Here is a 14,402-nt window from a genome sequence, read left to right as displayed (position 1 = left end):
CTTTCAATGTAACAGCTGAAAAGTAAAAATGATACTATTATATTCCATGTATGGTTTAACAGGAATGAAACTTACATGTACTGCCACTGGATTATGTATAAGAAATGGGAGAAAGATTATTTTTTGATGGTATAAGGGTATATTGCATTAGCGAATATAAATTCCTATGTGTTGCACTTCATCAACCTCTAACAGAATGCTGAAGGGAAGAACACAGAATACAAAAAACCAAATTAAATGTATTTTCAAAGCCATTAAATGGGTTCATTTTTACATTTATTTGACCAAACAATTGGTGTAGATAATGTTAATCTTTGCAGAATAATCATATGCACACATAACAATGATGTTAGGACCCAAAGTAGATACACAGTGTATGACAACATTGCATAAACAGCTCTCCCACAGAATGCCTCGAGTTCCAGTATTAAAACACAGAAAAGAGTGGCTTTTGTATTTATAGTGGTGAGGTAAACATTTCTTCTTTCAGAGCTGTGCCACTTCCATGCACCTTCACAAGAACTGCTAACGACACCCTTCCGTGCCATTCAGTCACTAAGTGCATACCCAGTGGCATATTTATTGCTGTCCTAATGGCCATTCCGTTTTGCCTTGAGCAATAGGGAGAGAGAGGAAAGGAGAAGAAAAAGAGCTACAGAAGCTGATGACAGCAGCCTATCTCTGCTATTTGTGTGAAGCGGCAGAGATGAGTGCAGGTAATTTATTTCGAATGTGACCGTTTTAATGGAAATGCCAAGAAAAAAATTATTTACATTTTTCTAAGCAGAACGTGGTATTGATCAGAGCTGCTCAAAAATCACAATGAAGAATTTATTAGACAAATTGTAACCTCTCTCCCCATTTACAACCTCTTCAAGACTTGATCGCAATACTCACTCATCTGTTCACTGTTCAATTTATTGATGATTCCATGCAGCCCCTGAGCAGAGTGGGATCTGCACTGATTTCTGCAGTCACACAAGCCATTGGTACCATCTTCTGTTCCCCGAGTGAATGATTCATGTAACCAACAGCTTGAATTTGGACTGTTACAAAAGCATATAGAAACTAAATAAATTTCAGTCCATCTCTGGGTACCGAAACTCATTTCTAATGTAGATTTTTTGTTGATATCGTAGAAATGAAATACATTAGAGAACTTCATCTGTGTTTGATTCTCAATAAAACAGAAATGTTTTTGGGGGGGGCAAAGATACCTCAATTTAATAATATTCCATGATCCTGATAGAAGACCACTTCAGCATCTCACCTCATTCTAAAACCTCACAGCAGTGGTTTACTTCTTAGGAAAGTGGTTATTCCAAAAAGTGAGCAGCCATTTCCTACCTGACACATGCATTCTCCTCACATACCCTCTTATGTGACACGGTCACACCTAGAAGCACCGCACCTCATTTCCAAAACCTAGAAAACAAATCACATTCCACCTATTTACAGGTATGGTATAAGAAAGGAAAGACCAACTACTTGGTCTCTTCTACTGTGAGGTATACTTGTGAATCTACAAAAGAAAGTCATCTTAAGGCAAAATGTGTATTTTCTAAAAAAAAGAAGAAGAAAAAAGAACAGAATCTTTCATTGGAATAAAAATAGATATCGTGAGCACAAATTTTTTTTACATTCTTGTAAAAACCCATAAAAATATAAACCCGTTATCAGTTTGCTGAATCTTTACAATATAAAATTGACACTACTGCGAAATAGGTTTCTCAGTGTTTATCAGTGGCAATTCTGGAAGAAAAGGAGAAAAAAGATTTACGAAATTAAGTATTAATAAAACTCTTGATACCAAAAATTATCAAAGCTAAAGGCAGGCATACTTCATTGAAAAGTAACTGCGAGAATTTGTGAGGCCCAGTTTGCAAGTCTATTGTTTGCCACCTGTCACAAAGAAAGTCCCCCCATATGCTGATGACAGCCAAGGACAATTCCATCAATCCTCTCCGAAGGGACAACAGGAATGATGTCTTGTAAAACACGCACACTTCCCTGCAGATATCTTCGAGGAATTACTTTCTGGCCACACTTGCCACTGCTTTCTTTGCTGCATCTTCAAGGTCTCTTGCAGAGGTAATAGGGAGTCCACTTTCATTCAAGATGCGCTGGGCTTCATGAACATTTGTTCCTAATGAAAAACATTGGCTATAATTAGTAATTAACATTAACGAATAAATGAGTCTCTTCTACTAGACCTCAATTAGAAGTGCTGACACTTCAAGGTACGCAATATTCCATTTAACGCCATATTCAGTGACTGATTTAGACTGATCTGAGAGGAAGGAACTCAACTTCAGTGAGTTCTGAAAGGCAGTGCAATATGATAGCAGCCCTCCCTGCAAGAAGGACTTTGTGAAGATTAGAGGATCAGTCCAGTACCCAGCAGAGAGGGATAGAAAGATCCCACAAGCCAGAGCAGTGCATAATGGACCACGTACAAGGCCTTTAAAAGATGCTTAGAAATTCACAATCCACTCTTACCCCTCAAGTATAAAGGACCATGTACTGATGAAAATCTTAATTCTCTGGAGCTTTCCCCAAGCAAAGACACTTTTGATCACTGATGTTTTGAACTTCAAGTCAGGTAAGGCACTGAGCAGGTGGAATCCACCCTTCTGGAGTACATCAGCAATTATGCACAACACCCCAGCTCAATCCTCTTTAGGACCATTCCTACCCTCTCCTGAGCATAAAGTTTCTTGTTCATTTGCCACATCAAAACGTTTAATTACTTTGTAATTCCTAGACCTATCAAAATGAATTCTAATTATACTAGGAACTACACACTAATTGCACCCTTAATTATTAACCACGCAAGGAGCATATTCTGTATTGTACAACTTCCAGAATGCTCATTTTAAAGGGGGATTCTTTATTGTATAACGTCCGGCAAAAACAAAGTCTGAATTTACACAGTGTAAGTAGAGAAATTCCAGTCTATCTAAGCAGGGTCCCCAAGCAAGGGCTCCCACTCCTGGACTGAAAGACCAAAGGCATCCACACAGCAGCAGTCCCAGCACTTAGTGATGGGCACAGGACGTGGTGGGAAGAGGGGCACAGGCCCCATCTGTCCACTGTTGGATGGTGATGCCCGCAGAGGTCAGTGACTTGCAGAGGACACACACTGTGAGACAGTGGCAACTTGGGGAGGAGGGTCAAAGACAACTGCAGTCTCTGACAGAAGGGAGATGTGGTTGCATAGTAACATCCAGAATGGTCCAGAACTTTTCCTACAGAAGAGCATAATATTTCAAACAAGATCATACTGTTTGAGGTTTTTCAATCATCCTATACATTGTAGAGTGAAAGATGCTAATTGCCAGCAAAGAACTGTATATGAAAGTCAGAAGACCCTACATAGGTCCTCTTCCCCATTAAGTTTCTTACACTTGTACAGCAATCCCCACAAAGTCTCAAAGGCTTTATCTACAATTTCAATACAAGTGTGATAAACACTAAACACCTGACATTATACCAGTCTCTCAAATAGGATTCTACGAGTGTTATCAGGAGAACAAATGGAGACAGGGAGACATTTTTACTGGAAAGTTTCCCACATAGAAAAAGACGTTGTTTGTGATGCCTACATACTTAGTATTTGCTCTGTTCACCAAATTGCAAATATTAATTCATCAGCAGGTGTGAATAAAACAATACCTTGTCTCTACTCCGCACTGCCTGCTCTGCACACTGCTTGTCTAACATGCGTCACCAAATCAATATGAAACATAGTCCACCTTGAAGGGAGGGAGGAGTTTGTGCATTTGCATGAAAATATGGAAGCTTAAAAACATCTCACTGCTGTCACAGCACTAAGGTCACATACACTGTTTGTTAAATACAGCTCTATATGCAGGCCATACAGCCAGTTTTCAAGTCTTTCATTTGCAGCATTTTTTTAATGAAAGCTTTTTATCCTGTTTTAGAACAGAGAGCATGCAAATTGCTATGATGTCCTGTTGAAAGCAGAGTTTTAATGTGTTCAGGAAACGTGGAAACATTTAAGAATGTACGTAAGGCATCATCTTATTGAAGTAGATGTTAAAATAAAATAAACAATGCCTCTGTTCTGACATTAACCTCCTGCCACTGGATGGTGTCAGAGAACTGTACACAGAACCCAAACGCAGACTGCTGGAAGTAACTTGCTCTTCATCTGCACCGTCACTGAGAAAGTGAAAATGCACAGCACTGAAGGCTGCAGGGCTTTGCTTTTGTTGTTTTTTCTCCTCTTGTTGTCATTTGTTTTTTGCTTCTGTTTTTGTTCTACCTTTGCAACTTGATTGCTGTTAGGAGGATGCCTCTCTGATGAGAAAAAAGATGTTTTTTTTTTTTCCTTCTGACACATGTTACTACCAATGACACTCCAAAGAAATACAAGAAAGCTCTAATTTTATCAGTATAAACTTTCAAGACTTTATATTCCATTGGAAACCTGGGCTCTGAAACAACCTCGATATTTGTGTACATGTAATCTGGCACATTTACATTTCTATCACCTTGAAATCTCTGTTCTCCCTAGCAAAGTGAATCTACTCAACTCATTGCTCCTTGCAATAAATATTCTATTGGGGCCTGATTCCATGAATTGCAGGATTATATCTGCACACGCTATTAGTAATGAGACTGCACAGGTTGAATGAAAACAAAAAATAAAACACCCAATCATACTCCAGCAGGATCCTAAAGCCAGGATGCCGGAAGAGATGGATACAAACTTAAGTTCTAAACGTGACCTCAAAATGTCCCATTCTTCACTCTTGGCTGGTAATGCAGCATACTAAAATCACTGATAATAGATACTACACACGTTCGTGCTGACAAGCCATTGGGATTGAGATAGACAAACCAGAGCGAAATCTCACTAGTAGATTTCTGAATAGGAAAGTAAAGAGAGAAAAGTCATTAGATGCTGAAACATACAGATCATGGACCATACACAGCTAAATATATGAAGCTAGGGATTTAGGCATTTGAATAGAAGCCAGTTTGATTCTGTGTTTCCACATGTAAGTAGTTCTAATTCCTCCCAGTTCTTCTCATCCTAGGATGAGAGAAACAGAGAATTCATTCGCTGAGAGAGAGAATGGAAAATTTCCAGCACAGGAAGAAGGCACCTAATTCACAATTCTCTTTTTATTCTTTGCTATTTTCATCAAAGACTGAGCTACATACGTGAGAAACCGTTTTTGGCTTCCATACAGCAGTACTGGTTTGCTCTCACAAACCTTAATTGAAATACATTACATTTTAAAGGGGGGAACAAAGAAAAGAAAAAGCCCTGCATAAAAACAGCAGAAGCGAGTTTTCGACATCTGTAAAAGATAAAATTCAGAATATGCAGTTTCTCTGTTTGTCTGTGAGCCTTTCAAACAACAATAATCCCATGTCTCAGCTGGTGAGTTCTTTACTGATAAGGCAAGTAAATACATGTAATTGTAAAGTTACCATTTTCAAAGAGAAGAGTAATCCTTTCTTTATCCACTGGTAAAACAGCTTGTAATTATAATTCAACTGAGAACAAAGATTTGTCCACAGAATCCTGCTAAATCAAGGCAGATTTGACTGATTAAAACTCTAGTCATCACGACATTTGTAATACAGCGCATGTGGGCAAAGAGTCTTTAAAGTGCAGGTCACAGAGCTGTTAGATTTACGGAAATAACCACGAGCCTTCTATTGGAAAGATGGAAATCCAAAAGAGTGCTTGTCCCTTTTTCACCTTTTGAAATGTAAAGTGTTATCTTAAAAAGTCTTGGGTAGTCTTATTACCTCTACAGTACTCATTATTAATTCAAAGTCATTACATATTTGGATAACCCAGTACGAGTTCAAAGAAGAACAAGGAAGATGATTAAGGATCGAGAGGGATTGATTTCCAAGGAAAGATTAAAAGAACCAAATACATGCACAGTTGGGTTGGGTGATTAAGGAGCAGAGAAAGCTGGAGTTACATGCTAAAGCTCCTAGGTGTGACTTCTAAAGGCTGTAAACATCAGAGGTCAGCATCTAGAACGAATTCACAGGTAACACTAGGAATAACAGGAAGGATTAAAATACTTTTGAGGTAAATATTATGGAAAGGTGAGAGCTGAATGTTCTTTAATGGGACGCAACTTTCTAAGAAAACATGGTAACATTATCCACTGAATGACCAAGAAGCCTAACAAAAATATTACCAAACCCAGCAAAAAGTGTGTAATGATGGGAAGACAGCCAGTGCAAGATATTTGCATTGAATGACGTGCTGGACTTGCTAAAGACTGAGCTTTGACCTCTGGGCATAAGCAGCATGTGGCTTTGCTAAAGGTCATGGGCCCCAAGAGAGAAGCTCTCCTGATTCTCCCTTCTTCCAGGCAAACCCCATTGAGCAGCACCTTTCATATACACCCAAACATGAATATTTAAAGAGACCACAAAAACTCTACCTTTCCAAGTCTACTTAAGTAAAAAAGAGACGTTTTAAGCATATCAGTGCTGTGCTGATTTCAGCCAGTGCACTTTGTCTATTCAGTGGCAGAAATCTACCTCCTTCCTTCAGGATATTTCTCTGAAATCAGAAACAGAAATTCATACCCACTGCCTTTAAAGCAAAGGAAAGAAGAGGGGCCAGTAACCACCAAGGAATGCTTTTCCTCACCTCTTTATTATTTCTTTACTGGATTTCCTCTAAAAATTATTCAGTACCTGTAGCAACTCAGTTTTTTAATGGATTTTAGCTGGATACTTCAATACTTGGCTGAAGAACACACTGCAGTAAGGTCTCTCTCAGAAATACTACTTCTAACCTCTTTCTTTTAATTATATTGGAGAAAAATTAAGAAAACTATTTTGCTGCAGGTTTAGAAATAATAGAAATGCATTCAGCAAAAATCACATGAAAAGGAAATACCTTCCAGTGAATAGCAACTTGCATCAAAATCACTTCTATTTGCATTGCAAATGTTACAAGCAAAACCATAATGCTTTCATTGCAAAATTTCATCTCTTTGCACACCACCTGGTGCACCAGGGACATAGAAATACACAAGGAAAGAGAGTTTACTGGCCTCAGGTCATGCCACGAATAAAGAATTAAACACAGTGTGCACAGCGTGGACTTGCTTGTTTAGAGCTTAGAAAGCAACAAAAGCTGAAATACAATATTGTGAACATGAGAGAAGATTTTGTCTGGGACTACCAATACTCACCTTCCAGCCTGACCACCAGAGGCACTTTCAGCTCAAGCTCTCGGCAGGCTTTGGTAATACCATTGGCTATAATGGCACAGTTCACGATACCGCCAAAAATGTTTACAAGTATTGCTTCAACCTGTGGGAAAGAAGAGTGGGAAAGAATTATCTTTAATAAACACGTGTAAAAGATCCAAAGCAGGGTAAAAACTTCCCTCTGTTAGGCAGTTTCATTCACAGAAGGTTGGAAGCTTCATGGCTGTAGCTTGAAGAAGTCAATTTTGAGTGTATAGTTTCTATGGTATATAACAATGATTAAATGCCTTGGTCTAAAGCAGCATTGCAATGTACATCATAAAAGACACTACTAGGCAGAAAAGGAGAATTTCTGCTCATAAATTAACATAGAAACAGATAAAATAATCTACACTTTGGATTTGGAAGAATCTTCAGAGTTTGGGGCTCAAGAAACACTGGATATGTTTGATTTTCATGAAATCAACGATAGCAACAGTAAAAACTAATAGTAAAGATCTGTATCCTTCGCCAAAAACCCAGACTGCAAAGCCACTGTTTATCGCTGGCATGTTCAGTGCAATGCAGAACTCCAACGTCAGCTCAACAACCCTAAAATGAAGGTGACACTGGGAGCACATCGCTGACTTCTCTCAATACCCTCCGCTGCTCCCAGCTCCAAGGCGTCTCATGACACTGCCCTCAATAAACACAGGCCAACACCTTAATGTCATGTTAAATGCATACATTCACCAGTCGAGGGTTTTATGGTGATGCAACTATTTATTTCACCACTGTGTTCCCAGAAAGTCCTCACCTTTGTAGAAGCTACCAATGATGATGAAACCTTACAGGGCTCCTTCTCTGCTTTGCTCCAACTATCTACCTGTGCACATGCAAATATTCATGGGCTTGGGGTGTAAAAACACATTAAGGGAAAACAGAGCCCTTCGAAGTCTTGTTACATTAACCCCTACGGTAGGGAGCTACTTATGCAAAATGCTTTGATGTTGAAATGTACTGGGGATGTAACTCAGTAGGACAAGCCCCAGGCACTGATTTGCCCTTCCCAACACATGCTCCTTAATCATGGACATTGCATCAGGCATGTGACATATCAACTTAACCGAGGGTGTTTACATTATTAGAGATAAGGAGGAGGATATTATGCTCAGTACAGATATTTTAATTCCTAATGCAGACATTCTCATTTAAGGATCTGCTTTTTAGCTTTCAAGCTGAATTCTAATCAGGTCTTCTAATCCATTGGCAGCAAAGGGAAAAAAAAATGTTGAAGGAAATTAGATGCAGCTCAGATAATTGATGTTTGTATGTTTGACTTTAATAAAAATACACTGTTAAATTAGAGAGGAGTCTAAAAGGATTCAATCAATAAGAAACTGATTCAGGTGGAGAATTCAATCTTGGGTTTTATTGTAATCTTCCAAATAAGCCAACACATCAGTCCCAGTGATGCTGAGATTCACTTTAACTTCACTGAAACTTGTGAACATTGTTCATATATGCTTGTGTAGATGGACGAGATCTTGCATTTCTAGTTGAAAGAACTTTAACATTCAGACCCAGCATACGGATGAAAAGGTTTTCTGTATTTCATGTGCACAGAGAACGTGCATCATTACGTTACTCAAGTCTATAACATAAAACCTCTCTTTTTTTTTTTTTTTTTTAATTGGAATTGTAAAGTATCAGTGTGCTCAATATCTGTTGCATATGGAACAAGTGATTAAAAGCAAGAGGGTAAACTGCCCAGTACAAGACTTGGTAGCATTATTACCACATCTACCAAATAGTATCCCTCATTAATTTGTATTTCAGTGACATTATCGAGGAAACTCAAGATACCAGCATATCCAAAGGTTGGGCTTTTTCCATTCACCAAAACAACTGATGTGAATTAATTATAGACTCCTCTGGAGAAAGAGAAGAGCCCACAATAGCATTAAGATGTCACCATCAGCGGTGATAACAACCTGCAGGCTGCCAGCTCCAAGCAGAAGGGGTGGAAACTTAAGTAAGGGCTGCATTACTGCTGCCTTCATGCCAGGTACAGCATGAGGTTTTGCAAACACTGCACTGCCTGTTAATTTCACAGCTCTTCAATGCTGTATGTACATACATACAGACACAGCCTCCCCTCTCTTTATAAGAAATATTACCGTGTAGCCACATCTATATAAAATCTATATTGCTTACTACTAACAGTTCTAATTTACAGCCACTTTTTATTCAAGCAAGCCCAGATGAGGTTAGACACAGCCTGCAGTCATGCTCTAAACACCTGACACTGGAAAAATGAAACAAAAACCAACTAAAGCCAACAAAGTAAATGTAACAGACCAATGGCAGGTGCTTCAACTCTAACAAAACCCCAAATATCACATAGAAAAACCCCACCATGACTCATTAACCTGAGATTTCACAACCACCTGGAGATAGTCCAAGCACAGGTGGCTACCAGTGAGGGCTGTCTTGCCCTCTTCTTCCCTTATATGCACACACAGATGCAAGAATACTCACAATGAACTGTAAATATTATTGTAAAATCACCAATATAATCTCTGACCTTGTGCAAATTGTTATTTTATTTTAAAAGTAGCTACTCAGCAACTATCAATAAAGCCACACCTGCAGCAAATTAAAAGCTCTGCTAGCAAAGAGCTCACTTATACTTTGCTTTGCCAGAAAAAAAAGAAAACAAAACATAGCCACCTTTATACTTGGAGCTAACTGAATTCATTTATTAACCACTCCTAGCTCTTCCATCAGCTAACAGCATACGCAACTCTCTGAAACACCCTGTGTTTGTCACAAGATTTGTTATCCGGGATATTGCAGCTCACACCCACATTGAGGACAGTCCATCCATGGGCTGCAGTTGGCCAACTTATTCTTGCCTGGAGGCTTCCAGTGCTTCCCAAGGTTGTAACACAAATCCTATCTCCCAGTCCCGCTGGTCAGCAGGGTCTAAATCTGTGTCCTCAAAAACACGTTATTTTACCAAAGTAATCCATGAGTTCACCCAAAATTAAACAAGATAAAGCCAGGAGAACACCGTCAGGCAAAACTGAAATAAAAAATAAATAAATACACACATAAAATGGGATAGGTAGTTCTTCATTTTCAATTTAATAAGGCACAATTAATCTTTTCTGTTTTTCCACCAGTCTTTATATTCATTTATTCAGTTTTAAAATATTTGTTCCAAAGTGAGAAAAGCAGATTACCTTCAACTCCCAGCATCAAGGCACAAAACAGAGATGGCATACATTTGCATCTTTGCTCTTCATTTCTGCTCCAACTGATCCAAACGTTTCTAAACATCCTTAAATTACTCCACTTTTGTTTCAAGTCATAGTTACTTACTCTTATCCAGTTATGAAATCTTACTGTAACCTACTAGCTTCTTTTATCAGGCAACGCACATGTTTCTTCTGCAATTAAAGATTAAGCCTCCTGCATCAGTGCTACGAAAGTCACATACACAGCGACAATTGCTTCAGACACCCACTAGAGGACAGTGCAGCTCAATGTGGAAAGGGAATACAAAAATCCCCTTGGAGAGAAGAGCAGGGTTATTTTTCCTACTTAAAAGCTGAACTCTCTTATTTTACTTTACGAAACGAGAGGCAAAGTGATATTTTGCATCTTTAGGGTGGAATTTTCAAAGTCTGAAGGTGATAAAATTAAGGAGGATGAGTCATCCAAAAGTAAAGCAAGAGCGCCTGCAGTCAATAAATACCAATGCCATGCAATTTTGAATGTTTTTGACTGTTTTAAAATGGGTCAGGGTTTAAGATTCACTATAACGCACCGTTATATCACAGCTTGAAAGGAATGCTGATGAATCCTCCAAAGGTTCAGATTTTCTGGCGGGGGAGGGGGACCGGCTGACAAGCAGGAAAATCACAGTGAGCATTTCCATGATGCTGTCATTTGGGCTTTTATTTAAGAGGTTCCTGAGGATCGCGTGTGTCACAGAGAGCAAATGTGTGGCTCTCACTACATCCAGTTGCTGTACATCATTTGGGAGCAGAAACATTCTATGTGCACTGTCTCCTTCAAACTCCCAAACACCACAGCAGCCAGCATGGCAGCCTTTGGAATATTCATTTCAGTATTACTTTTCAGTGAGGCAAGTCACTGGAGAAGACCTCTGGAAGGGTTCCCCATCTGTGGGTCACACACTGGGCACACTCATCACAACGATGCCATCGCTGCTATGCAGCACCTGGCACATGATCACACTTCAAGTGTGTTTCACAAGATGCAAACCTTGCCATGTTTTCTGAGCTTGTGCTACTGCCTGACAACAGTCAGTCTCTGTCCAGAAACCATGTTCTCGACTGTGTTAACGTGATCTAATTAATCCTACTTCAGAATACAGGCAGAGCGGGCAAAGGAGTGCCTGCAACCATGCAGGCATGTTTTCACTGATAGGAAGCACAGCAACCCTCCCAGCATAATCATTATTTATAATAATAAGGGACAAGAATAAGGAAAGAGAGGGAAAGAAAAATCTCGAGGCCACGGTGCTATTCTAAAATATATTTGAGAATTGAGACAACAGCTTTTACCATCATTTGGGGGCTGAAATGCAACTGGCAGTTCCCAAAACAACTGTATTTTTGGTGCCAGTGTGAGAGGATAACGATCACAGGTACAAGGAATAAAAGAGCATAAATTAGATTTGTTCTGACTGTTGTTCAAATATCTGAGCTTCAGGGACATCAAGCCCCTGGATGAGCCCATGCAGATCAGAAGAAAACTAAGGGGTGATGACGAATACCTCCATGACTGCTCACTGCAAGAACAAAACAATGCACACAATCGATTCTGCATCTCACAAAGGTGCAACACTGCAGATGATTAACAATGTTCTCCTTGTGCCCCCAGAACCAAGGGAAGTTCAGGTCTGATTTAGGGAATTTATTGTAGCAAAAATATGACGCAGCCATCCACCCTCTCATTGGCATATTTGGAAAGTGCTGGTCATTAAACACTTAGGGAATTGGTGTTATTTGACTGCACCATATTAGCATAATTAGTTATAAATACTCTCCAAACCCACTTACCCAAGGTGGTTTATAGACTAGGAAAGGCCTCTTAAAATTGATCCAGTATTTGCTGAATTTTGCCCGTGTACTTTTTAATTTCTCAGAGAAATTATACTGTGTGCTACCGGTAACATTCATAGCATATGAAGTTGAAATCAGATTTCTGACAAACAATAATCAGCTTTCTGAAAAACAATGTAGCACAGTGATCCTCATCTGAGCAATGTCATACAACAGGCTGTGTGTGCCTGCTATCTCAGCGACATGCTGTGCCCCAGGATGGATCTGTGCACCGTCTCACTGGGGCTTTATGATGCGTTCAAAGGCCAAAGGCCAAATGATTTTACATCATTCAAACTCCAAAAACGCAATGTTCCTGGAAGGAGGGAGAAGACGGATAGATAAAAATGGAAGGAGCACAATACTCAACCACAGCACAGCGGCTGTCGGATAAATTGTTCACACTAAGTTGTGCTGCTCAGTGCATTTGGGGGTGTTAACAAACACTTGGCCAACGACCCAAACAATTAAATTTTGCAATCATGAATAACCACAGAACAACCTGACTAAACAGACCCGCTGATCTGATAATTAGTTTAAGTCTTCATTTCTATTTCAATTAAAAATGCATACGATGCATCTGTGAAGACCTTCAGGTGTGCCTTGTCTTGGCCTGTTGGCCACAGATGTGATTCTGACATGAAGTTCAGCTCCATTGCACCTTACTGTAAACTGAGAGAGTAACTTCAAAGTTCAGAACTGGTAGCAACAACCATCTTCATCTCTAATGGTACATTTAAAGAAAGAACAGAAATGCCGTATCTAGAGCGTCAAAATATTAAGTGATGGTAACCACCTCAAGGGAGAAAACATGAAGAATAGTGAATCTTTTGCTCTAGAGAAAATGAGATCTTCCTATTTTTTACCTGAGAACCATCTCTGGCACGTATTCCCCACACAGACAAACATGAAATGCTACACAAGCTCCTATCTAGGTCACACTTTTCTTATTGAGACAACGGAAACTTTTACAAAGGGATTTTATAATTCCAAAAGCTTAATTAGAAGTGTAAAAATGCATTGTCATGGGTACTGAACTGCGTGTACACGGCTGAAATCTGCTAATAATTAGAAACAGTTCTTTTATGGCAACATGCTAGTCATCAAAAACCCAAACTGCTGCACTCATTAGATTCTGAATCACTATCACATAAAATCAGCTAACTATTAACGCTTAAATGAAATCACAATGGAAACAGTAAAACTAAGGAAGGTACGAAGAAGGGTAACAAAGATACTGAACAAGCCTTGGATACAGAACGAGCGAACAGAACAAGGCTTTCTGTCTTAGAAAAGGGAAAGGTGAAACACAGTATTTAGGGAAGGCCCCAAGTAGCGAGCAAGGTGCAACACTGCCTGCCTCCAGGGAAGTTTCTTGCCTAGTCCTTCATTCGTGCAATGCCAGAGATGGCAAAGAAAACCCAGTAATAAAGGGGATGGTCAATTTTTCAGTCATTTTTAAAATACTGAATACTGTTACTGTGAGGACTGACACAGGATACTGTGGATGTGAAAAGCTTACACGAGTCCAGAATATACAGCCATATATATTCATGGAAAGAAAGGCAAAAGCTGGTAAATACAAGGATATCAAAGATCACTTGAAAGCAGGGGGCATGCATCAAAAAGCATCCTCACATACTTGTCCTCTTCTAATGCTCTAGGAACTGGGTTTTGACTGCTATTGGAGTCAGAAGATGATATATCAATCCAGATCCAAATGGTACTCAGTGCAGATATGGTCTTCCATTAAAAACCAGTATATCCATCATTTAATTCTTATTCTTATGCATCCCCTGCTCAAATTACATAACAAAGTAGTTAGGGCTTGAATGTTTGTTCCTTTATCTGTATCACTGATTATGGTACTGACCAACATCAGCAGTTTCCATTTAACACTGTTGAAGTACACGCATTTGGCAGATGACTGAACAGGTAAATCAATAGCCCACCATAAGGACTTGTTGCCACATTGGTGAGAACTTTTGTTCCAGAAACTTCTCTTTGGAAAACCGGTCTGCCTGGCATTATATATTGAAGACATTTAGATGAGAACAGG

General features: G+C 39.3%; 1 protein-coding gene across 2 annotated transcripts in view; it reads right to left on the bottom strand.

Annotated features, from left to right (window-relative positions):
• Positions 1–221: 221 nt before the first annotated feature.
• The window catches only part of SUCLG2 (succinate-CoA ligase GDP-forming subunit beta), a 101,566-nt gene continuing 87,385 nt past the window's right edge, over positions 222–14,402 (bottom strand). Inside the window, exons 10-11 of one of the 2 annotated variants that reach the window (XM_072347059.1) lie at positions 7,209–7,329; positions 222–2,146 (exon numbers count right to left, since the gene is read on the bottom strand). In XM_072347059.1, coding sequence (XP_072203160.1) covers positions 2,031–2,146; positions 7,209–7,329 — 237 coding nt within the window. In that variant the 3' untranslated portion in view covers positions 222–2,030. The remainder of the gene's footprint in view (positions 2,147–7,208; positions 7,330–14,402) is intronic. The other variant, XM_072347060.1, reaches the window with a different exon arrangement.

Source organism: Excalfactoria chinensis, chromosome 12 (genome assembly GCF_039878825.1).
Source record: "Excalfactoria chinensis isolate bCotChi1 chromosome 12, bCotChi1.hap2, whole genome shotgun sequence".
NCBI lineage: Eukaryota > Metazoa > Chordata > Aves > Galliformes > Phasianidae > Excalfactoria > Excalfactoria chinensis.
The sequence above is the reverse complement of the archived record's forward strand: the minus strand, read 5'-3'. Positions and strand labels throughout refer to the sequence as shown.